General features: G+C 41.9%; 1 protein-coding gene across 1 annotated transcript in view; it reads left to right on the top strand.

Moving 5' to 3' along the window:
- Window positions 1-21,871, top strand: part of LOC126427164 (zinc finger protein 420-like) — a 178,009-nt gene extending 156,138 nt beyond the window's left edge. The window contains exons 13-14 of the mRNA XM_050089388.1: window positions 20,197-20,421; window positions 21,145-21,871. Coding sequence (XP_049945345.1) covers window positions 20,197-20,421; window positions 21,145-21,871 — 952 coding nt within the window. The remainder of the gene's footprint in view (window positions 1-20,196; window positions 20,422-21,144) is intronic.
- Window positions 21,872-25,418: the final 3,547 nt, after the last annotated feature.

Here is a 25,418-nt window from a genome sequence, read left to right as displayed (position 1 = left end):
AAACAGAAGCCAGTGCTCCTCCTCATATCCGACTCAGTGTAGAACATAGCTGCTTTTCTTTTAATATATGTATATATATTGATTACTCTATAAGTAATTACCATAATTGTCAGTTTGAGTACATTAACAAGCAGGTGGAACATTAGCTGGCTTCTAAGAACTAGTGCTAATGTGAAAATTAATTTGTTCCACATTGCTGAAGACTTGCATTCTTGATGCAGCTGATTTAAGATGACATCTGCTGTAGACCAACTTAAGCAAGTAAGGCAACGTGAACTATCTGCTTGACTGACTCATTCAGATATATGCCATGTATAAACATATAGGAGTAATAAAAGAACTTAGCATAAAATAATGCGGAAACAATAGATAATAGTCCATCAGAATTTCGAAAATTGTTGGGGAAGTTGTGAAAAAAAATTACTGCTCATGTTCTTATATCGCAGTGTCAAATCTTCTATGCACTATCAGAAGTAATAGTTCCACTTCGATACAATAAATAGGGATAGAGCTGAGGGCAGTCTCAGTTTAAAGTAGATGAGCTGTTAGTGTGTTTAGATGATCTCAAAAATAAGAGAGACATTGATATACTTTGTTTATCTGAATACCATGTAACTCTGTGGATGAAAAGTGTCAGTATAAATGGGCTTGATTTCGCATATTACACTTGTAGCATGGATAATGGAGGAGTTGCCTTCTACACAAAACAAGGGTATAAATACAAAACCGTAAAAGTAAGCAAATTTTGAGTCAATCAGCGCTTCGCAGTTTGTTCGTGTGAGCTATGGCCAGATAATGTAGTTTTGATATTAGCAACAGTGTACAGGTCTCCATTAGGAGATTGGGAGCTATTCATAAAAAAGTTTTACTCCATATTATGCTGTCTGTCAGACAAAAAGGAGAAGCTATTAATCTATGATGATCTCGGTGTAAAGTTCCTAAGCAATTCTGATAGAAAAAATGAACTAGAAGTATTACTATTTATTTATTTATTTAGCGTATGCCGCTACACACATGGTTTACACTTATTACATTATGAAATTATATGATAAAATACACTATAAAATACATAGGTGAAGGATACATATTCAGATAAAATATAATACATAAACACAATAAAAAGTAACATCACAACAGATATTTTGCGTTACACAAGTCTTCAAATTCTGACGTCCAAATTGGCGATCCATTTGAGGCAGGGCGGTGTGGCGTTGAAGGAGTCAGCCCGACTACTCTGGTAGGCTGTTAATTCACAGTCCTGGGCGATGTGGTGTATTGTTTGATTAGGTGCCCCACAGTCACAGCCAGGGCTGGGAAGCTTTCCCCACTTGTGTAGATTGTGTGCACATAGTCCGTGTCCTGTTCGGATTCTGTGTAGGCTTTTCCATAGCTGTCGTGGAAGTTCAAAGCCTTTAGGTTTCTCTGATGGACAGATAAGTTCACAGTCGTCAGGGGAGGTACTATCACTCCAGCTCTCGTGCCATATAGTATCCGTGCTGAAGTTGGCAGCTGCCGGTTGTTGGGCCAGTCTTAAAGGGGGATTTCTGGAGTGGAGTCGTGTTCTTTCCAAAGTTGGGACATCTTCGTGGATAGGAAGTATGGGGTTATTCATTATCTTTGTGTATTCTTTCATCAGAGCTTCCTGTCTTCTCAGGGAGGGTGGAGCTATATGACTAAGTGTTGGAAGCCAATATAGTGGGGTAGTCTTTATGCATCCAGTAACGGTTCTCAGAGCAGCGTTGAGCTGGGTGTCCACCTTGTTTACATGCTTGCCGGTTAACCACGCCAGTGTACAGTACTCGGCTGCAGAGTACACTAAGCCGAGTGCAGAGGTTCGTATTGTGTCTGCTGCTGCTCCCCAGTTAGTGCTGCAGAGCCTCTGAATGAGGCTGTTCTGTGAGCTTATTTTATTGGATACATTTTCCAGGCATCTTTTGAAGGATAATGTTCTATCTAGAGTGACTCCCAGGTACTTTCGATATGGCTGATATCACAGTTGACTGTTATTCACAAGCCGGCCGCAGTGGCCGTGCGGTTAAAGGCGCTGCAGTCTCGAACCGCAAGACCGCTACGGTCGCAGGTTCGAATCCTGCCTCGGGCATGGATGTTTGTGATGTCCTTAGGTTAGTTAGGTTCAACTATTTCTAAGTTCTAGGGGACTAATGGCCTCAGCAGTTGAGTCCCATAGTGCTCAGAGCCATTTTTTTTTTTTTTTTTATTCACATGAACCTTCTGCTCGTATCCCGCCATTCTGTTGTTCAAATGAAAACACCTGACTTCAGTCTTGGTGGGATTTGGTATTAGCCTCCATTTGGTGAAATACTCATGCATTTTGTTTAGGTCTGTTGTGAGGATGTTTTCAGTGTCTTCAAACTGCTTGCCTTGGTAGCTAGGTCCATATCATCAGCATAGCTGAACTTCCTTGAGATGGTTTCAGGCAGGTCAGAGATGTAAAGATTAAAGAGCATTGGTGCTAAAACTTATCCTTGAGGCAGTCCATTGTTCAGCTTCCTCTGTTTGCTTATGTCATTACCCTGTATCACCTGGAAGTATCTATCCGAAAGCATGTTGTTGATAAGTCTCAGTGTCATATGGCAGGGGATTACTTTTATCAGTTTGTGTAGAAGCCCTTCCTTCCATACAGTGTCATAGACAACTGTTAGGTCTATGAAAGCTACCGCTGTCTTTTTTTTTTTTGTAAAAAAAATTGCTTCAATATACGTCGTTAGACTTGGAACCTGGTCTGTGCTCTCCTATTGGGTCTGAAACCTGCCTGCTTTGGTGGAATGACTTTAGTATTCGTGGGCCGAGCCTGTTGAGGAGTAGCCGTTCCAGAAGTTCGTAGCAGCAGCTGAGAAGAGCGATAGGGCTGTAACTTTTCGCTTTATCTGATGGTTTGTTTGGTTTCAGCACAACAATTATTTTAGTAATTTTAAAAGCTTTTGGCAGGCAGCCCGAAGTTAGTATGCATGAGTAAAACTTGGTCAGCCATTTCTTTGTTTCCTTCCCACATCGAGCGAGCGAGTGTGTGTGTGTGTGTGTGTGTGTGTGTGTGTGTGAAAGTGCTGGTAGGTCGATAGACACACAAACATACACACGAAATTCAACCTTCACAACAAATGGTTGCTTCATCAGGAAAGAGGGAAAGACGAAAGGATGTGAGTTTTAAGGGAAAGGGTAAGGAGTCATTCCAATCCCGGGAGCGGAAAGACTTACCTTAGGGGGAAAAAAGGACAGGTATACACTCGCCCACACACCCATATCCAACCACACATACACAGACACAAGCAGACATTTGTAAAGGCAAAGAGATTCGGCAGAGATGTCAGTCGAGGCAGAAGTACAGAGGCTAAGATGTTGTTGAAAGACAGGTGGGGTATGAGCGGCGGCAACTTGAAATTAGCAGAGGTTGAGGCCTGGCGGATAACTAGAAGAGAGGATATACTGAAGGGCAAGTTCCCATCTCTGGAGTTCTGACAGGTTGGTGTTAGTGGGAAGTATCCAGATAACCCGGACGGTGTAACACTGTGCCAAGATGTGCTGGCCGTACACCAAGGCATGTTTAGCCACAGGGTGATCCTCATTACCAACAAACACTGTCTGCCTGTGTCCACTCATGCGAATGGACAGTTTGTTGCTGGTCGTTCCCACATAGAAAGCTTCACAGTGTAGGCAGGTTAGTTGGTAAATCACGTGGGTGCTTTCACATGTGGCTCTGCTTTTGATCGTGTACACCTTCCGGGTTATAGGACTGGAGTAGGTGGTGGTGGGAGGATGCACGGGACAGGTTTTACACCGGGAGCAGTTACAAGGGTAGGAGCCAGAGGGTAGGGAAGGTGGTTTGGGGATTTCATAGGGATGAACTAAGAGGTTACGAAGGTTAGTGGACGGCGGAAAGCCACTCTTGGTGGAGTGGGGAGGATTTCATGAAGGATGGATCTCATTTCGGGGCAGGATTTGAGGAAGTCGTATCCCTGCTGGAGAGCCACATTCAGAGTCTGATCCAGTCCCGGAAAGTATCCTGTCACCAGTGGGGCACTTTTGGGGTTCTTCTGTGGGAGGTTCTGGGTTTGAGGGGATGAGGAAGTGGCTCTGGTTATTTGCTTCTGTTCCAGGTCGGGAGGGTAGTTGCGGGATGCGAAAACTGTTTTCAGGTTGTTGGTGTAATGGTTCAGGGATTCCGGACTGGAGCAGATTCGTTTGCCACGAAGACCTAGGCTGTAGGGAAGGGACCGTTTGATGTGGAATGGGTGGCAGCTGTCATAATGGAGGTACTGTTGCTTGTTGGTGGGTTTGGTGTGGACTGACGTGTGAAGCTGGCCATTGGACAGATGGAGGTCAACGTCAAGGAAAGTGGCATGGGATTTGGAGTAGGACCAGGTGAATGTGATGGAACCAAAGGAGTTGAGGTTGGAGAGGAAATTCTGGAGTTGTTCTTCACTGTGAGTCCAGATCATGAAGATGTCATCAATAAATCTGTACCAAACTTTGGGTTGGCAGGCCTGGGTAACCAAGAAGGCTTCCTCTAAGCGACCCATAAATAGGTTGGCGTACGAGGGGGCCATCCTGGTACCCATGGCTGTTCCCTTTAATTGTTGGTAGGTCTGGCCTTCAAAAGTGAAGATGTTGTGGGTCAGGATGAAGCTGGCTAAGGTAATGAGGAAAGAGGTTTTAGGTAGGGTGGCAGGTGATAGGCGTGAAAGGAAGTGCTCCATCGCAGCGAGGCCCTGGACGTGCGGAATATTTGTGTATAAGGAAGTGGCATCAATGGTAACAAGGATGGTTTCCGGGGGTAACAGATTGGGTAAGGATTCCAGAGAAAGTGGTTGGTGTCTTTGATGAAGGATGGGAGACTGCATGTAATGGGTTGAAGGTGTTGATCTACATAGGCAGAGATACGTTCTGTGGGGGCTTGGTAACCAGCTACAATTGGGCGGCCGGGATGATTGGGTTTGTGAATTTTAGGAAGAAGGTAGAAGGTAGGGGTGCGGGGTGTCGGTGGGGTCAGGAGGTTGATGGAGTCAGGTGAAAGGTTTTGTAGGGGGCCTAAGGTTCTGAGGATTCCTTGAAGCTCCGCCTGGACATCAGGAATGGGATTACCTTGGCAAACTTTGTATGTGGTGTTGTCTGAAAGCTGATGCAGTCCCTCAGCCACATACTCCCGACGATCAAGTACCACTGTCGTGGAACCCTTGTCCGCCGGAAGAATGACGATGGATCGGTCAGCCTTCACATCACTCATAGCTTGGGCTTCAGCAGTGGTGATGTTGGGAGTAGGATTAAGGTTTTTTAAGAAGGATTGAGAAGCAAGGCTGGAAGTCAGAAATTCCTGGAAGGTTTGGAGAGGGTGATTTTGAGGAAGAGGAGGTGGGTCCCGCTGTCACGGAGGATGGAACTGTTCCAGGCAGGGTTCAATTTGGATAGTGTCTTGGGGAGTTGGATCAGTAGGAGTAGGATTAGGATCATTTTTCTTCGTGGGAAAGTGATATTTCCAGCAGAGAGTACGAGTGTAGGACAGTAAATCTTTGACGAGGACTGTTTGGTTGAATCTGGGAGTGGGGCTGAAGGTGAGGCCTTTGGATAGGACAGAGGTTTCAGATTGGGAGAGAGGTTTGGAGGAAAGGTTAACCACTGAATTAGGGTGTTGTGGTTCCAGATTGTGTTGGTTGGAATTTTGAGGTTTTGGAGGGAGTGGAGCTGGAAGTGGGAGATTGAGTAAATGGGAGAGACTGGGTTTGTGTGCAATGAGAGGAGGTTGAGGTTTGTTGGCAAGGTTGTGAAGGGTGAGTGAGTTGCCTTTCTGGAGGTGGGAAACCAGGAGATTTGATAGTTTTTTGAGGTGGAGGGGTGGCATGCTGTTCTAATTTGCGGTTGTCCTGTAGGAGGATGCTCTGAACAGCCAGTGTGGATGTGGGAGAGGAAAGATTGAGGACTTTTATTAAGGATAGGAGTTGACGGGTGTGTTCATTGGCTGAGTTGATGTGCAGGTGAAGGATTAGGTGGGTGAGGGCAATGGATTGTTCAGTTTGGAACTGGTATAGGGACTGATGGAAAGAAGGGTTACAGCCAGAGATGGGAACTTTGAGTGTGAGGCCTTTGGGGGTAATGCCAAATGTCAGACAATCCTGAGAAAATAAAATATGGGAGCGTAATCTGGCTAGGGCGAAGGCATGTTTGTGAAGGGAATGTAAATAAAACTTAATGTGGTCGTTGTGGGGGGTGTTGTGAGGGTGACATGGTATTAGAAGGTGGAAAGTGTAAACAAAGAAGATGTGACTTACCAAACGAAAGCGCTGGCAGGTTGATAGACACACAAACAAACACAAACATGCACACACCAACAGGAATTTTCTGTGACTTATCCAAAGTATTTGACTGTGTGAACTATGACATTATATTACAGAAATTACAATTCTATGGTATAAATGGAATGGCATATGAGTGGTATAAGTCATATCTGCAGAACAGGAAGCAAAAAGTTTTTTATATGGTTTAAGGAAGTTTCCACTTCATCTGACTGGGATGAAATTACAGTAGGTGTTTCACTGAGTTTGAAGATGGTTGCCCTTCTGTTCTTGATATATGTGAATGGTCTCCCTTGAATGAAACAAGGAGCTAAACTGACACTGTTTGCTGATGATACAAGCATCATTATTAATGCAGTAAAAGAAATTCCAACAGAAAATGACACAAATAATGTCTTTGGTTTTCTGTGAATTGGCTTGCCCTGAACTTTGAAAAAACACAATACATCCAATTTTCTACTAAGGAGTAGTGTTTCTTCAATAAATATTTCACATAAACAGAAGGCAGTAGCCAGGATAGAGCATACTAACATTTTTGGTGTATATATAGAGGAGGATCTTCATTGGAGAATTCAAATCTTGGATCTCCTGAAGTTACTAGGTTCAGCAACTTTTGCAATCAGAATAATTGACAATTTCGAGATTGTAGAAATTAGTAAGCTAACGTACTTTGCATCCTTTCACATCCTGATGTCATACGGAATAATATTTTGACGCAACTCAACACCTAGGCAAAAAATATTCACAGGTCAAAAGAAAATGTTTAGAATAATGTGTGGGGTCTCATAGTCGCACATCATGTAGTCATTTGTTAAAGTTTAGGTATCTTACAACAGCCTTGCAGTACATCTACTCAGTAATGAAATTTCTTCTCAACAGCATGGACCACTTTTAAAACAACAGTGACATTCATAATTATAGTAGCAGAAGGAAGATAGACTTACACTATCTTCTACATAACCTGTCTTTCGCACTGAAAGGGGTAAAATATGCTGCTGTAAAACTTTTCGATAAATTACCAGATGAAATAAAATGTCTGACAGACAGCAGCAATAGTTTAAAAAATAAATTGAAATCATATCTCCTTGACGTCTCCTCCTGTACCGTAGATGAATTCTTGAATAGGAATAAATAAATCTATAGGTATAATATATGCATTTTGTGTTGTTTAAGGGTATGGAGTAGGTGATAAAAATTTTAGCTTAAAAAAAAGAAAGAAAAGAAAAGAAAAAGTACTTAAATGAAGTGTGCGTTTCTTACGCATTTGACACATTCCACATCGTGATGGTTACTGTGAGACTGATCAATGCAAGTTTCCTTGGTGATGAAGTAAATTCATATTGCAATTTCTAACTGAACTGTTTAATATCATTAATTTTTTCCTGAAATGATAGCTTAAGAATTGTCTTATCTAATTCGTACTATCAGATCATTTACATTCCAACTTGCTATCTTCAGAATTGTGTGGATGATAATTTTCCGAAAGTCTGATAGTAAGTAGAATATATGAGACTGGCAACATACCAACTTGAATAGTCATTTTTTTCGCAACTTCCCTCAATGAATGTAGAAATTCCATTGAAATGTTACCTATTCCTTTTGCCTCGTTTAATCTTTAATTTTCCAGTGGTCTTTAAAATTCTCTAGGATCGTCTACATCGTTCATCTCGACTCCAATTTCTTCTTCTATCATGTCGTCATGCAATGCCTCCCCCTCGTAGAGGCCTTAAATGAACTGTTTCCACATGTCGGACCTTTCCTCTGCATTTAACAGTGGAATTCCCATTGCACTGTTACCGTTAACACACAAGCTTTTAATTTCACCAAGTGTTTTGTCTTTGTTGGAAGAGCTGACTCAACATATAGAAAGCATTGCTTTTTCCATTTCTCCATATGTTTTCCTGCAGCCATTTTACCTTTGCTGCCATGCTCCTCTTGTTTACTATATTTCAGAATTTCCCTGAACATTTTTGAACTTCCTCATTGTTTTGATCCGTTACCCACGGTTTCTTTGCAGTTTTGCCTCAGCTTCGCTGACGATAGACTTTTGGGTTTTCCTCCCCTCGGTTATGCCTGGTAGTCTATCTCTGATAGACAGTCATAGAGGCCTGTCTGTTCGAGGACAACGAGACTGACAATGTAGTAGTTTGGTTACTTTGAGCATCCAACCAACCAACCAATCTTTGCAGTTACCTGTCTTGTACCTATTTCTTTCCAACTACTGTGATTGCCCCTTTTAGATATATCAGCTGCTCTTCAATGAAGCTACGTACTGAGCTGTTCACTATCAGAATATCTATAGCCTCAGAGAAATTCAAGCATCTCTCTTCCTTCCATAGTACTTCTGTATCCCACTTTCTTGTGCACTAATTCCTCCTGATTACTCTCTTAAACTTCAGCCTGCTCTTCGTAATTACTAAATTGGGATCTTAGTCTATCTGCTCCTGGGTATGCGTTAGAATCAAATATCATATTTCGGAATCACTTTCCGACCATGACAGAGAAGGTCTGAAGATATGGGAAGATTCCGATTAGATTACAGGTATATCTACTCCTCTTGTGATTCCTGAACAAAGTTTTCGCTAGTACCATCTGAAATTTATTGCAAAACTCAATTAGTCTCTCCTGTGTCTCGTTCCTACGGCCAAGCCCATTTCTCCCACAGCCCTTTCTTCTCTTCCTCCCCCTAGAACCGTGTTCCAGTTATCCATAATCGTTAGATTTCATCACCCCCCCCCCCCCTCTCTCTCTCTCTCTCTCTCTCTCTCTCTCTCTCTCTCTCTCTCTCTCTCTCTCTCCCTCTCCCCCCCCCCCCCCCCCCCCCCAAGGTTGCTAAATATGGGGAAATGGTCTTTTACCAGGAAATAAGATTAGTGAACATGTAATAGAATTGCCGAGTGACAAAAGCAATGACAGACAAGAATTGTAGATAACACACAGACAAAATGAAAGAAGATGCCAGAGAGGCAGTTAAGTGTGTCAACAAAAAATTTGTTAGGGAAAACTCTTACAAATTATAAAACAGAATTGCTAGATTACACGCACATAAGCTACAAAATGTATCACTTTTATTTTTGCATGAGCTGTCAGTAGTAGTAGTACATATTTTGCCTCTTGGGCAGCAATTCTGTGTCATTTCTCAGTCAAATTATACTTGGATACAATTAACCAAGCCTCTTGGCAATTTATTTTGTGGCAACTGTGCGCTAGCTGAAATTCTCACTTGTTGTCTTTATCGCCACTCTGCAATCTTTTTACCTCCTCAGTAATCTTCGTGTGTGTTTTGGGTTTGCTAAATATGGAAAAATGATCTGACCACACACACACACACACACACACACACACACACACACACACACTCACAGAGGGAGAGAGAGAGAGAGAGAGAGAGAGAGAGAGAGACACACACTATTGATTCATATCTATTGTATTAATGATTGTGTGCCCAATATCATTTGATATCAGATGAGTGAAAGAGATGATGATTGAATTTTACCATGAGTGCTATCTCATTTGCATTCTGCTCCCCAGGCGTATAAGGATCTGTGCTCAATGACTATACTAAAATACTCAATTTTAACGCAATTTATTTATCCTGGAAACAAGTATAGATTATCGTGAAGTAGTAAAGATTACAGAATGAGTCGCAAAGAAATTTTATTGCAAATCCAGGTTTGGTTCACTGTGTGGACATCTTCAGTGCTAAAAAACGTATAACTAATCAGTCACAACAAGGTAACATGCATACATTATTATAGGTACAGTTGTATAAACTTTAAATTCAAGTTAGTGATGAAATACAGTAAATGTCAGTTGAAACATTCAAACTGTTTTAATCTGATTTTGTCATAAACATTATTTGCAACTGATCACTGTGCCCTTTACTATTTAAAATAAATATAGTTGTTGGGTACACCTGCTTCCACATGGACTCCGATGAGTGCATTGTCCCTAGTCAGTCTCACATTCTTGCATCACTCATTCTGTCTAGCCACAACCGAACAACTAAGTAATTAAGTTGTGACTTCCTCCATTATCCAGCTATTTGACGGTCACCTTTACCACATTCGGAGTGGCGTGTGTCACCAGTGGCTGCCTCTCACATATTACTCCATAGTTGTCTTTCACTAGCTATTACATTACGTGCTTCACTCACAGGCTCACAAAACTTCTTTCACGTGTAGACAAACACACCCTCTATTCACAATTCTTGTCATAATTTCAACTTAACTAATATTTCCTCAAGGATATTAACATTTTCTGCGCCTCTGCTTCAGCTGACTGTCTCCTTCGACCACTCGTAATCTGCCGACGCCTCTCCGGTGTCTCCCGAGTAAGCCCAGTGTAATAGAGGACTCCCCGACGGTCGGCACCAAAGTACCCCAGCTGGAACCTTACAGATAACTGACAGGATAGTAATTACTGCAAGCAGGTGGCCATTATTGATCACTAGTAAGAGTACAATTAATAGTTCCCTTACACAATGAATGGCACATGTTAATTAATCCAGTAAATTGTTTGGTTCTGAATTTCTCACCCAAAATTGCTGCCCGTGCATTGATAATAAAGCAAACCTGGTACTTTGCTTCTGAGATCGGTCGAGAATCTGCGTCTGCACACACGCTGTTATTATAATAATTTATTGCCCCTCTCTGTGTGAATCTCACCAGTGTGTTTGCTGAAAGCTACGATTCTTCAGCACCCGGTCTTATTCGTTGGCAGAACTGTAAACCGAGTGAGCTGGTGCAACAGTTAGCACACTGAACTCACACTAAGGGTGACGGTTCGAGTCTGCGTCTGGTCGTCTCTATTCACTGTAACTTAATAGTGAATTTGCCATTTTCTGTGTCAGAGAATAGAACTTCATTAAACTTTCCTTTGTTTACGCTCCAAGTTTTAGTGGCAGCGCAGCTGCAGAACAGTACGTACAGAATGGCTGATGTAGAGGACAGTGGTAACTGTTCAACAGCTGTGTCTCAAAACAGTGTCACTGCCACGGGACCGACTGTAAATGCAGAAACGGCCAACACGACTGGTAGGAAAGGGCGACAGAGGGCCAGCAGATTAACGACAGTGGCCAGTGTGCCCGCCAGCCCGAATGCAGTTTTTAGGCTATTTTCCACATCCCGCTAGGTGAATACTGGGCCGGTCCCCACGTCCTTCCTCAGTTACACAGCTCGCAGACATGTGAACACGTTCACACTTTTCCATGGGGAACACTAGTCACAGACAGTTGGGGTACACTAATTCCATTCTGGGGGGTACAGGGTGGTGGCAGGAAGGGCATCGGCCACCCCTCAAACTAACCTCGCCAAATCCGATTGACCTCGCCGACCCCGCATTACCGCGGGAAAAAGGCAGAAGCGATAGCGAATTACACTGTGTAGTCACAGACGGCCGTCGGTGCGTATGGCACGAAACGTCCGAAAGCGACACCCTGCGACAATCTTCAGAAGGGTCCGTGGCCGAGGAGGCTGCAGTACGATCTGGGTAATGTTTTCGTGGCACTCCTCTAATTCCGGAAGGCACAGTGTGCTCATCCTCGACGACCACGTCCACTCCTACGTGCAGTTCGCTTTTCCTCGGTGCGACGTCGCCTACCGGCAGTACGGTGCGACGTGTCGCACGACTCGCAGTGTACGTGCGTGCTTTGAAAAGCACCGGGATGAGTTTATCGTACTCCTTCGGCCACAAAACTACCCCGATTTAAACCCGATTGAAAATCTGTGTAACTGTCTCAATTGGGCAGTTCACACAGTGGATCCTAAACTGAAATGTAGTGCTGCTGGCCACGGCTCTGGAGTAGTGACTCCCCTTCCTACAAATGATGGTTATTTGGGCTTCAGACAAGGGTCACATTAATGTGAGTGGATAATGTCTAATCACCAATGGCCAAGTGTACAGCATAGAAGATTTGTGATTGGAATTTTGACAGTTTGAACGTCACTAGCAGCATTTTTCTGTTTACCTTTACTGTCGTTGTGTTGTGGTCATCAGTCCACAGACAAGTTTGAGGCTGCTCTCCATGCTACTCTATCCTGTGCAACCTGCTTCTTCTCCAAGTACCTACTGCAACCTATATTTTTCTGAATCTCCTTAGTCTATTCATCTCTTGGTCTCCCTCTACAAATTTTACCCTCCGCACTGCCCTCCGATACTAAATTGGAGATCCGTCGATTCCTCAGAATGTGTCCTACCAACCGATCCCTCCTCTTGTCAAGTTGTGCCACAAACTCCTCTTCTCTGCAATTTTATTCAGTACCTCCTCATTAGTTACATGATCTACCCACCTAATCTTCAGCATTCTTCTGTAGCACCACATTTCAAAAACTTCTATTCTCTTCTTGTGCAAACTATTTATCGTCCATGTTTCACTTCCATACATGGCTACAGTCTGTACAAACACTTTCAGAAACGATTTCCTGACACTTAACTGTATACTCGGTGATAACAAACTTCTCTTCTTCAGAAATGCTATCCCTGCCATTGCCAGTCTACATTTTTGTACCCCCTCTACTTCGACCACCATCAGTTATTTTGCTCCCCAAATAGCAAAACTCCTTCACTAGTTTAAGTGTCTCACTTCCTAATCTAATTGCCTCAGCATCAGCTGATTCAATTCGACTGCATTTCATTATACTAATTCTGCTTTTGATGATGTTAATCTTATATCCTCCTGTCAAGATATTGTCCATTCCGTTCAACTGCCCTTCCAGGTCCTCTGCTGTCTCTGACGGAATTACAATGTCATCAGCAAACCTCAAAGTTTTTATTTCTTCTCCATGAATTTTAATTCCTACTCCAAATTTTTCTTTTGTTTCCTTTACTGTTTGCTCAATGTAGAGATTGAATAGCATCGGGGAGAGGCTACAACCCTGTCTCACTCCCTTCCCAACCACTGCTTTCTTTTCACACTCCTCGACTCTTATAACTGCCGTGTGGTTTCTGTACAAGTTGTAAATAGCCTTTTGCTCCCTGTATTTGGCCCCTGCCACTTTCAGAATTTGAAAGAGAGTATTCCAGTCAACATTGTGAAAAGCCTTCTCTGAGTCTACAAATGCTAGAAACATAGGTTTGCCTTTCCTTAACCTATTTTCTAAGATAAGTCGTAGGGTCAGTATTGTCTGGCATGTTCCAACATTTATACAGAATGGAAACTGATCGTCCCCGAGGTCGGCTTCTACCAGTTTTTCCATTCGTCTGTAAAGAATTCGTGTTAATATTTTGTAGCTGTGACCTATTAAACTGATAGTTCGGTAATTTTCATACCCGTGAACACCTGCTTTCTTAGGGATTGGAATTATTATATTCTTGTTGTAGTGTAAAGCTCCTCTTTACTACAATTCCATATTTGTTAGCCAATGGAAATACGAATTAACGTATATTGAAATGATAACTCTCTTAATTAAAGTAATACCTTTCCATTCTCAGTTACTAATCACATGTAAACGCAAGCAATCACAATAAATGAAAATGTGAAAAATCAAATAGAATATGAAACATATTTTTATGTGTGTATGGTGTCAGAAAGTCACTTCACACAAGCAATTATTTCATTGTAACTTTAATTTGCCCAAAATGTCTGTATGCACACCACCTTTACCCTTGCAGAACTTGGGGAGGCTCCACGGCCTCCTGTTCATCTGCTTTGTGTGGCATTCCATTGTCCTCCATTTAAATCAATGTGTTGCAGCACAGAGTCTGATTGACACGCGGGGTGAATACGCCACGGACACGCAAACTCGAGCACGTGTTTCCCTTCAGATTGCTGCACGGGGCATCCAAAACGCTTTTGAGGAAAAACGTTTCCTTCTCCTACGTCACCAAAGTCCGATAACTCGCTCCTTACCGAACCGTTCACGAAACCTATTCTTCGCCACTGCCATATTTTCACTGTCGTGCTTCCAGTCGCGGATCCACGTACTCGGTAGCAAAGCGAAGTTGTCGGTCTCTGCCACTGTTCTTCACCGACTACGGTAAAGTGAACAATAAACTGGTTAACACACAGATTCTATTCTCCTGCCTGGATAATCGCGTGACATTTACGCAGCAACCGTGCTGCAATTCACACGAGGACCAGTGTTGTTGCATCAGTGACTGAGACGAGAGATTCGAATCTTAAATGTGTTACCATCTTACACCGTTAAACGTGTTTACTTGAGGCGTAAAGGGCCTTTTTGCCCACGTGTGTGCGCTAAGTCGTTTCATGTTTCTGGATCAAATTTGAATTTATTTTCATGCTAATGAACCGTACAGTGCTTCACAACTGCTAAATATGTCTGGGAATTTGAGTACACCCTGAACTCCTCAGCCCCCGGTCCACTTCCCCCCCCCCTCCCCCTCCCCCCTCCCTCAATGTTTACTGTTACTGAAAAGGGAAATTTGTGTGGGAATTAAAGTCGCTTGAAAGGAATGGGTAAATCTGTCGGAATCTTAGGTATGCAGGGTATGAGGGAGACCTCCTCAGCTGCTGGATGTGGCCTCAGTGTGTGAATGGGCCGGATTACATTTTGAACCTGTCGCTTACATTAGCGTACTGATTATTTGCTTATCGTCTGATTCGCACGTGTTTATCTACATGTTGTCGTCTGCTCGTGGCGAGCATCAGTTTATGTGTAATTGGTGAGCAGTCTGTAGTTGAGATCAAGTTTTCTTGCACCACCCTGCGTACAGTACGCACAAATTGTCTTATAGTATCTGTGCCCTACTGTTGTAACTGATTCTGAGAAGGAAATGAAGCTGCACACTTTCACAGCAAAGCACAATATTTTCTTCCTCACAGTGAGTTTTAACAGAAAACCTGCATGTTGTTGTGTAAAAAAATATGTGGCCTAAATCCAATTGAACATTTATTTGAGTTTTGTGTAAAAGTTTGAAGTAAATTGGTCAGAAACTTTTGGGGACTTTCGGAAATAATGTTCCCCTTTCTATATTAAATATATATTTATATATCACGTACCTTAAAAAGATATGTAACCCATGTCTATCTGAATGTTTGTCAGAGTATCACATAAAAATATGAAGTAAATTGGTGAAGAACTTTCAGAGACATTTGCTAAATGACAACTTGCCTTTATGTAGTAGTACAGAGGACCAGAAAATAAAAATACGATGTCATTATTATTAAAAAAAAATGAAAGGTTCAGTATTTGTTAGCGAACATTTCCGTTTGATAATAAGTGTAGAATTTTAGTAGAAGTGGAGAAAAAGTACATAACATGCTTGGCTGCCAGCCATTGGTGAGTATGATAAATAATTGGAAATGTTTTATATTTAACAGCACTTGAAAATCTTGTAGTCTTCAAAGATGATTTCTAGACTGTTTTTGAGAGGTCTGGCGTAATGCTTCAGAAAACTTATGTGTGGATGCTGTGCTTCAAATCCCGGTAACTGGGGGGGAAGCCTGTGAGGATGGAGCAGTCTCTGTATTTACAGAAATACATTGTCTGGAATTTGTTTGTACTGTTTTCATTTGTTTTAATATTGGGGGTGCATGAAGTGGAAGAGGTAGATGCTAGAGGATATTGTGGTGGCAGAAAGAAGCTGTGTGAAATGTGTGCATTCTCTTTCCAGCATTTAATTAAGTAGCATTAGTCAAAGTTTTGGAGAAACTAAGCATGAAACGATGTAACTGTTACCACGGTTTGTATTTCACCTCCCATTTTCGTGCTTCCAGTAACTGATATATCTTCTCTTGTTTTTAGGTGGAGGAAGCGACAAGGCAGCTTTCTGACAAAAATAGGTATGTCAGGAGTGGTAGAAAACGTCTATTAACATGCTGCAGGCTCACATTATTTTTAGTATTAATCTTTAGAGCTGTCAAAGGAAGGAAACTGGTTGTAATTATATAGAGGCACCCGCAGATGTCAACTGCATTAAGCTAGTGAGCTGTTCAGTTTGTTGTTCTGTGTGAATCAGGGTCCAAATACTGCACGGTTTGAAACAGTATATTTTTGGGGTTCAAATATAACTCCTTTTATCTGCAGTGACACATGACTGCAACAAGGTGCAGATTAAACTCTTGTAAGTTATAATAAGATGATATTCAGTTATTAATAAAAAAGTTGCTTAGCTGGTGCAATTGGCTTGATGTCTGTTTTTTAGTGAGGGACACAGGTAGTATTTTTCAAAACTACGGAATGAAACACTGGCTTATAACTTCTGAAATCTTGTCTTGTTTCAATCTTCAGTTTGGTATGTTTGTACTGTTTCAACATTTTACAACAACTTGCAGCAGAGTCTGCATACTGACTTCTCCATATTATATTCTACTGTGTCTAACTCCTCTTTCAACTACTAACTTGTGCTGCCTTGGACCCCTCCATATACGAAAAATGGAACAATACATTATGAAAGTATTTATAGCTTTTGTCTTGTTTATTGCTGTCAGTTCTGTTTTCAGTATTTTTGTTAGTCTTTGTCTATATTTTTCTTTTAGTTCTTCTTTAATATTTGTATTATCTATTCCTATTTTTTGTCTGTATACTAGATATTTATAGGCATCTGTTTTTTCCATCGCTTCTATGCAGTCGCTGTGGTTATCCAATATGTAATCTTCTTGTTTAGTGTGTTTTCCCTTGACTATGCTATTTTTCTTACATATGTCTGTTCCAAAAGCCATATTTATATCATTGCTGAATACTTCTGTTATCTTTTGTAATTGGTTGAGTTGTTGATTTGTTGCTGCCAGTAGTTTTAGATCATCCATGTATAGCAAATGTGTGATTTTGTGTGGTTATGTTCCAGTAATATTGTATCCATAATTTGTATTATTTAGCATGTTGGAAAATGGGTTCAGAGCAAGGCAGAACCAGAAAGGACTTAATGAATCTCCTTGGTATATTCCACGCTTAATCTGTATTGGCTGTGATGTGATATTATTTGAATTTGTTTGGATATTAAGTGTGTTGAGGTGAACTTCTTTAACCAGAAATTTGCTATTTTATCATTTCCAGGGGCTTTCCAATTGTGAGTAGAATTAATTGCTTGGGTGACTTCATGTTGCAAAATTATCACTTCAGGCATTTGTGGTATCATCTTGTATGTGTCTGTTTCTGCTTGTATCCACCGTGCATGCCTGTTATGTTGTACCGGGTTTGACCATATGTTGTTCCAGAAGTGTTCCATGTCTGTTATGTTTGGTGGATTGTCTATTTTAATGTGTGTGTTATCTATTGTCTGGTAAAATTTCTTTTGGTTTGTGTTGAATGTTTGGTTTTGTTTCCTTCTATTTTCACTTTTTTTGTATCTTCTGAGTCATTTGGCTAATGCTTGTAATTTCTGCTTCTTTTCGTCTAATTGCTCTGTCGCTTCTTGTTGTGAGATTTTACCTAACTTTTTTCGTTTTTTTTTTCCGAGATTTCATTTCTTATAAATTGTGTTAGCTGTCCGATGTCTTTTCTCAGTTTTTCTATTTTGATCTGTAGCCTGTGTTGCCATGCTGGTTTTGTGGGTTTCTTCTGTGTGTTGGTTGGTTCTGATCTCTGCCTAGTGTGTATATTTAGTGTAGTGAGTGCTCCTATATAAACCAGTAGTTGTAACTCTTCCATAGTTGTGTTTTCATTTATTTTGTTGTGTATGATTGTGTTGATAGTTTTTATTGTTGTTTCGACTTGTGGGTTATTTGGTGGTCTACGCAAGAATGGTCTAATGTCTGTATTTGTGTCTTTGTATTCTATATATGTTAGCTGAAATTTTTCTTGTATATCTAACATCTGTGTCACTTCGTGTTCTATTTGTGCTTGTTCTGGTGGCTGTCTTAAGATTTCGTTTTCCTCTGATTGTTTAATTGGTGCATGTTGTTCTTTGTTTGTTTGCTCTGGGATGTTTGAGTCCATTACTGTATTTTCTTCTTCTTCTGATTGCACATTATTTTGTTCCAGTATTTGTTGTACTTGTTGTTTGATGTTTTCTAATTCTGACTGGGGTATCCTGTTATTTTTTATTATTAAACGGATCTGATCAGCTAATCTTTGTTCTGTTAAAAATTTTAATTCTGGGTATCTGGTAATAAATGTTGTGTATACTTGTGATCTGTATCCAGTTGTGTTGGTTCCTAGGTTTGTTGCTTGGTAATAACAGAACATGAGGTGTCGATTAACTTCATCTGACCATCTCATCCTCTGTCTTTGTTTTCCTTCTAGGGTGGTTGCAGGGAGCATATCCTGCAAAACACCTCTATTTGGATTTAAATCATTTTCCAGTTGGCTAGCGGTGTCGTTACCATTGTGGGCGGGCATAGGGTTCAAGCGTCGTCCCCGACCATGACGGCGCTTGTCCGAGGCTTCTTTAGTTCTGTCCTGAACCAATTATTATTATTATTATTATTATTATTATTGGTGTGCTAATTAGCGAGACGGGGAGGTACGCCAGACCCAGTTCCAATCCATCCAGCAGATTAGCAACTGTGGGTTGCTGCACCAGTAAGCTCAATTGCAATTTCTAGACACTTCCCCACTCTCGTTCAGGCAAATGGTGAGCTGGTCCCCAAATCCTACCTCAGAGAATAAAGTCTGCAACATTTAAAACCCAGTAACACACAGAAGAAAGTTTACACGATTCAGCCAGATGGCACACGAGAGTTCGTTCCATTAGGTTACCTCGACGACTGTAGTGTTGTGAAGTGCATCGGGACACAAAGTTAAAAAAATAAGATAGATTTTCCAAATTGGGGAAAAAGACCTCTAGTGGACAGGATAAACCCTGAGTGTGGGGGCTGTAACAAAGTGTGACCTCTGACAATGAATCTGCACCTGCCTGTACACTAAGTAACATGTGCCTTTTTCTAAGTGTATAGTTGTTATCATGCTATTAAACACTAAAAAAATATTTCAGTGTTTTTCATATGTGTATTATTGTGTGCATTAAGCTTCAGTGTAATTCTGAATGTGCAAAGCAACCTTTTTTTTAACATTGTGTAGGCCAGTTATGGTCTTTTGCAGCTGGTTCTGTTGACCTTTACATCTTTTCTGCTCTTACACAATGTTCCCTTCTCCACTTTGCCCCAGTTTTCTCCTCTCTTCTTCACACACTCCTTCACGCCCAGCGATCCTTCTGTCCCTCGGTGTTCCTCTAGGCCGACTGCCTCCTGTTGTCGTTTCGTGGGCCTGCCTCAGTACGCTGCCAAGTTGCATTCTTCAAGTGCCCATACCGTCTTAATCTTGTCTTCTCTGTGGTCTCCTCTTTCACTGCTTCATTCCTTCCTCTTTCCATTCTTGTAAGCCCTAACCTTCTTCTGTGAACTTTCGTCTCCCAGCCCCATATTGAGCTCACCCGCCTTTTCTCCATTATCCACATTTCTGATGTGTGCACGAGTATTGCAGTAAAATTTGCTCTGTTTACTGTTCATGTGCATTTTGGTGATATCGCCTTGTTCCATATTGGGCTTTGTACAATCTAGAGGAATTTCTTCGCTTGGCTTACTCTCCCTTTTCTTTTATTACGCTCACCAGGTAAACTTTCATTTTCTTTAGCACTTGTCGTGTGACATGTATATCTGTTGCTACTCCCCAGTTATTCTTCATTGTCACTATCATGTCGTGCTCCTTTGCATTAAATTTCTGTCCCTAATGTAGATAGTAGATAGTGTAGCATAAAAGAGACTATTTTCCGAATAACAGAAGCATTCAGTCGTCGACAGGCGCAAAAAAAAAAAAAAAAGTGTGTGTGTGTGTGTGTGTGTGTGTGTGTGTGTGTGTGTGTGTGTGTGTGTGTGTGTGTGGAGTGATTTCTTCTAAAAGTTTTCACTATCTTTTGTGTGTACCTGTCAACTACTCAATGTTTCTGCCATTTAGTGACTGACGTCTTTTACTCCTGAACTATTTACATCCTGCCCGGACTGTCCTGTATTAATGTAGATTAGTGTTGGATTTACTTTCTCACTGTGTTCCAGGTCCATGTGGAATGTCCTAAAAAAACGCAGTGGTGTGTGTGGTGAGGCTGTCGCCCATCCAGCTCAGAAGTGTGCTACACCAGAGGATAGACATTTTGTGAATGGTAGTGGCCCATTACAAGTGCCGGATGTTAACCGGACTGGTGGTGGTGGTGGTGGTGGTGGTGAAGGCTCTGCTTGTGGCAGCTACACTTGCGGTTCGTGCAGCGCGACTTTCTCGTCAAAGTATAGACTCGTAAGACACGTCTTTGTCCACATCGGTGGCGTGCGACCTCCACCGCACGTCTGTAGATTCTGCGGAGACGTGTTTCACACGGGAGGCAGCCTACGCATGCACCTGAAGCGAGGCGAGTGCGCGGCAGTGGCGGGGTGCAGCGTCGCCGACAGCGCTGGAGATCGGAGGCTATCCGGCACACGTCGAATTGCACCGGGCAACTCACTCACCCCTACTGTGGATGGCAGCGAGGAAAAGGTTTGTAACAGAGCACGACAACACTCCACCTGTACTGGACGTAATACACAGACAGAAAAATCGAAACGAAAGCACCATACGGGCGACTGTGGAAAATCACCCCAATCTGCTTTCGAACCGTGTCAAAATTCGTCAGCTCGGAGACGGAAACGGCAACGGCCGTCTGTATGTTCCTACTGCCACAAAATTCTTTCTGACCCTTATTGCCTGAAGCGGCACGAGTCAATCCATACACAGGACAAACCGTTTAAATGCGTCGATTGTGGTAAGCATTTCACACAAGCTCGCTATCTTAGGAAACACAGAGCAACGCATTCTGAAGCCACACTGTTCCCGTGCAATGAATGTGGTAAATCATTCAAGCTATATGACACCCTTAGCCGTCACAGACGAGTACATAATGAAATGAGACCATATAGGTGTGGGGACTGTGGTAAAACTTTCAAATTACGTGGTTACCTCTTACATCATACTAGAATTCACATCGGAGAGAAGCCATACGAGTGCGACGATTGCGGTGTTTCTTTCATGCGACCTTACAGTCTTGTGGAACACAGAAGGCAGCATTCTGGGGACAAGCCATTCAAGTGCAACGTGTGCAGTGCAACTTTTACTAGGGCTTTTGCATTAAAGGATCACGCGAGAATACACACGGGGGAGAAGCCGTATGTGTGTGGCAATTGTGGTATGACTTTTCGTCAAGCTTGTGGTCTTCTGAACCATAGGAAACTTAGTGCCTCAGAGATGATGCCAAAGTGTGACGACTGCAACAAATCTTTCGAATTTGATGATCTCTTAAAGGAACTCGTAGTAATGCGAACAGAAGAGAGGTCATACCAGTGTAGTAATTGTGGCAAATCTTTCGTACGGCCCTTCGAGCTTCCGACGCCGTACGAATGTAGCTATTGTGGGAAATTTTTCTGCTTCATTAGTGCCATCAGAAAACACGGAGTCATTCATGTGAAAAAGAAGTTGTACGCATGTGTCGGTTGTGGAAACACGTACAACCGCCGCGATAATCTTCAGAGGCATCAAAAGAGAGCGTCGTGCGGCAACTCTTTTGTTAGAGTCGATGTTGCGAAGAAGAAGGCGTACGAGTGCGTCGATTGTGGGAAATCCTTCGATAAAGCTAGATCCCTCAGGAGGCATCAGAGAAAAGGGTCGTGCAAGTCTAATGATAGCGACAAATCTTTGTCGAGTTGACGTCGTGAAGAGCAGTAGAAAAATCCCTAGTGCAGTGAGTTGACAATAACCACAATTGGTATGAAGTCTTCTTACCTCTGGTGAGGGCAAGCCATTCTGGAAAATAAAATACACAAAGACAGTACTAAAACAGTAGTGTTTATTACCAAATCCTGCATCTTGGACAATTAACACTGTGAACTGAAAAGTGCAAAATAGCAGCATTTGTGTTACATTAGGATACTGGATCGTTTACAGTTTTGATGTTGATTGGAAATACTTAAATTGAGTAATAACTTCATCCGAACTGTTGATTCACTCAACATGCACACAGTGATGATGCCAGGCACTACAAGGTCTGTCTGGAGAACAATGTCGCCGGTTCTTTTCTGCTCACATATGGGGCACACTGCGGTGTACACGACTAGGCTAGTCGGTGCGAGTCGTTAGCTCCCCAGTGTGACTGACCACAATTTCCTCAGCTCGCGGAGTGTTTAGGTGTGTCCCCACATCAGGGTTGGCCGCGGCACGTAAAACTGCACGGTACACAATGTGCTGCTCGCGGTGCGGTCCAGGCTACGTCTCGGCGTTGCTCTTTCTTTCTCGGAACTACTGTGTACAGTGCGACGTTTCACTTGGTAGTGCTAAGCAGTACTGTTCCTTCTGGATTTTGGTTTGGCATTTCTCGGGTTGGCACAACTTTCTTTGTTTTGTCACAATTGCAGGTCATTGCTGTTCTGCTATTTGCATACAATTTAAAGGAAGCTTGAAGGTCCATCGGCTGTTTGCATACAAAGAGGCATTCGAGGAATCTGTCATCACGAGCCTTTAACAATGAATGATTATCATAGTTTTTTTTTTTTTTTTTTTTGGAGAGAATACGAGAATTCTCAGTACCTACTCTGCAGATGCACAATTGATAGGTACTATTGTACTACAATATTTACTATGCTGTGCATAAAGAATTTAAAGAGTTATGTGATGGAGAAAGAGCACACGGCTGCAACTGTCGACAAACCGTTTGTGAGGGAGTCAGTGATCTGTACGGTGATAAATACTTTGTCCTACGTTTGCAGGCAACGAGTGGATGATGGAACTGGTGGTACAAATAGTAAATTTTCTCAAGTAGCATGCATTATTACACCATAAATTTCAACAATGTTTGATGGAATTGAATGAAGAGTTTTGAGACTTTGCAGTAATACGTGAAGTATGTTGGTTAATTCGAGTGACACTTCTGGAAGTATTTTTTTTATTTAAAACACACTATTCTTAAATTTATCAAGGAAAAAGGAAACCAGGAATGAAATCGACAACACCCGGAATGCATTGCGTATCTCGCATTGTAAATGGATATGACTGCACACCACCCTCTGTAGTACTTTGCTAGGGGAGAAGCCTGGCGAGGAACACCGTCCACTTCCTTGAGCTCGTCGGCGGTAAGAAAAATGAAAATTTTGAGGAATTCATTGTCGCATTGTAAGAATTACAGGAATGGTTTCCTAAACATTTTCAGGACACTGCCACTCTCACGTTTTTGAGCTGTATCAGGTGACAGCACCTCTTTGCTTGTGCAGATGAAATTGATTGTCTTTTAAGTGGAAATTAAACTGCAGATCAAATTCTTTCGTGTCAAAACTATCCAGGAGTTCTATGAAGCTATCCTCAGGAAGTGTTTCAACATCTTCATAATGAGGTTGCTAATTTGATACCATTATTTCGATCAAAATATGTGCAAAAGGCTTTTTCAGCTACGAAACTCAGTGTTTCTCGGTATTCCCAGTTACATGACAAACTGAATGATGCAGATCTGCAGAACTATCTGCATTTGTGCAAAGTTCTTGGCCATTCCTGCCCTTCACAAATCGAGTTTGGCAGGCAATTCCAGCTATGATGCAATACTCACTTAAACAGGGGTAAGCAAAAAAATCTGGATGATTCTTGGGCAGTCCACTGCCACTGTTCACGCCCTTCAATGTCGAAAGGTGAAGAAAGTGCGACCCGTGTGAGAATTTTTTAGCACAAACCACAGAACGAGTGTTTGCAGAGTCTGAGCTGATGACGTACAGCCAATCCGTGTCTGAGGTATTGTAACTGAGCATTTGAAAAAGAAAGTATGGAAACTTCATCAACAATGCATCCAGCCACACTGCCTTCTTGTTGAGTGAAGAGGCGTGGCAACGCTGCCTCTACCTCCTTACAGTCCGGACTTGGCTCCGGCAGAGTTTCTTCGTACCCAGCAGAAGGCTCTCTCAAAAGGACACAGTTTCGAGACATATGACTGTGAGAGTGGCTGTTATGTTTACCCTAGAGGATGTCCTTCCACTGTGCGTGTCAAAATCTCACTGGCTAAAATGTATAAGTGAAGTCATCCGAAGATTAAAACCAAGTACAAAGTAATTTTGACAAGATACCAGCACGATACAAAAAGTGGCTGCTTACCGGGTAAGATTGACAGAAGATTCGCAAAACTTCAAAGAAGGGCAGCTCGTTTTGTGTTATCTCGAAATAGGGGTGAAAGAGGGCCACCCCTGCTCATTTGTCATAACAATGACAGTCATGAAAACAAAGATGTTTTTCATTGTGGCGAGATCTTTTTACAAAATTTTGGTCACCACCTGTCTCTCCCAAATACGAAAAAATTTTATTGACACCTACCTACGTAGGGAGACATGATTAATTTTTCTGTATGAGCTCCATTATCTCTTAATTTAAGCATTCGTTTTTCCGTAGTTCTGTTAGAGAATGGAACGGTAGAGAAATAGCGTGAAAGTGATTCGATGAACCCTGTGCCGGGCACTTAAGTGTGAATTGCAGGGCAGGCATGTAGATGCAGCGTGATGTAGAAGGATTCTATTTCTTTGCATTATTGCATCCTGGTCAATAAATTAGTTTTTGTTGACTTGGTGGCATTGCTTTGTGGATAGTGATTTGAAATAGGTGCACAAGCTTGCCTGCCCTTATCTTCATGCCACATTATTCATATGCGCCACACAACGTTACACCGTTCAATACTCAAACAGTGGAAAATCCGGGATGGAATGTAACAATATTATGAGGGAAAAAGTTGATACTCACCATATAGCAGTGATGCAGATTCTCAGATAGGCACAACACAGAGACTCTCACAATTATAGCTTTCAGCCTTTTAATTATCAGAAAAAGAAATTAAAATTTGTTATATCTCCTAAAATGCAGTGTATGGGAAACCCAAAAACACTGAAAATTTTGGGATTTGGTGTTATTGTAATTGCCCAGTCTTTTATAGTGCCATATTTGTGAAGGCTGTGTCCCAAAATTGGATTGTCTTTAACTGATATCCTTCAAAATACAGAATATTTATAGAAACAGATTGCTTGAGTGTAAATCATGCTAAAAACATCACTTAGGTGGGTGGTTCTGAAGGTTCAGTTTTGAATTTTAGTTTTGCATGGTGATGAACTTAAGGAATCGGGAAATCATATTACATGAAATTATTAATGGTATGCATCACAATCTCCAGCACCAAGAACTGTGTAATTTTCATACTATGAATCTAAAATACTGCTAAAAATGATGTACTTGACAG

The sequence above is a fragment of the Schistocerca serialis genome, chromosome 11, assembly GCF_023864345.2.
Source record: "Schistocerca serialis cubense isolate TAMUIC-IGC-003099 chromosome 11, iqSchSeri2.2, whole genome shotgun sequence".
NCBI lineage: Eukaryota > Metazoa > Arthropoda > Insecta > Orthoptera > Acrididae > Schistocerca > Schistocerca serialis.
The sequence above is the reverse complement of the archived record's forward strand: the minus strand, read 5'-3'. Positions and strand labels throughout refer to the sequence as shown.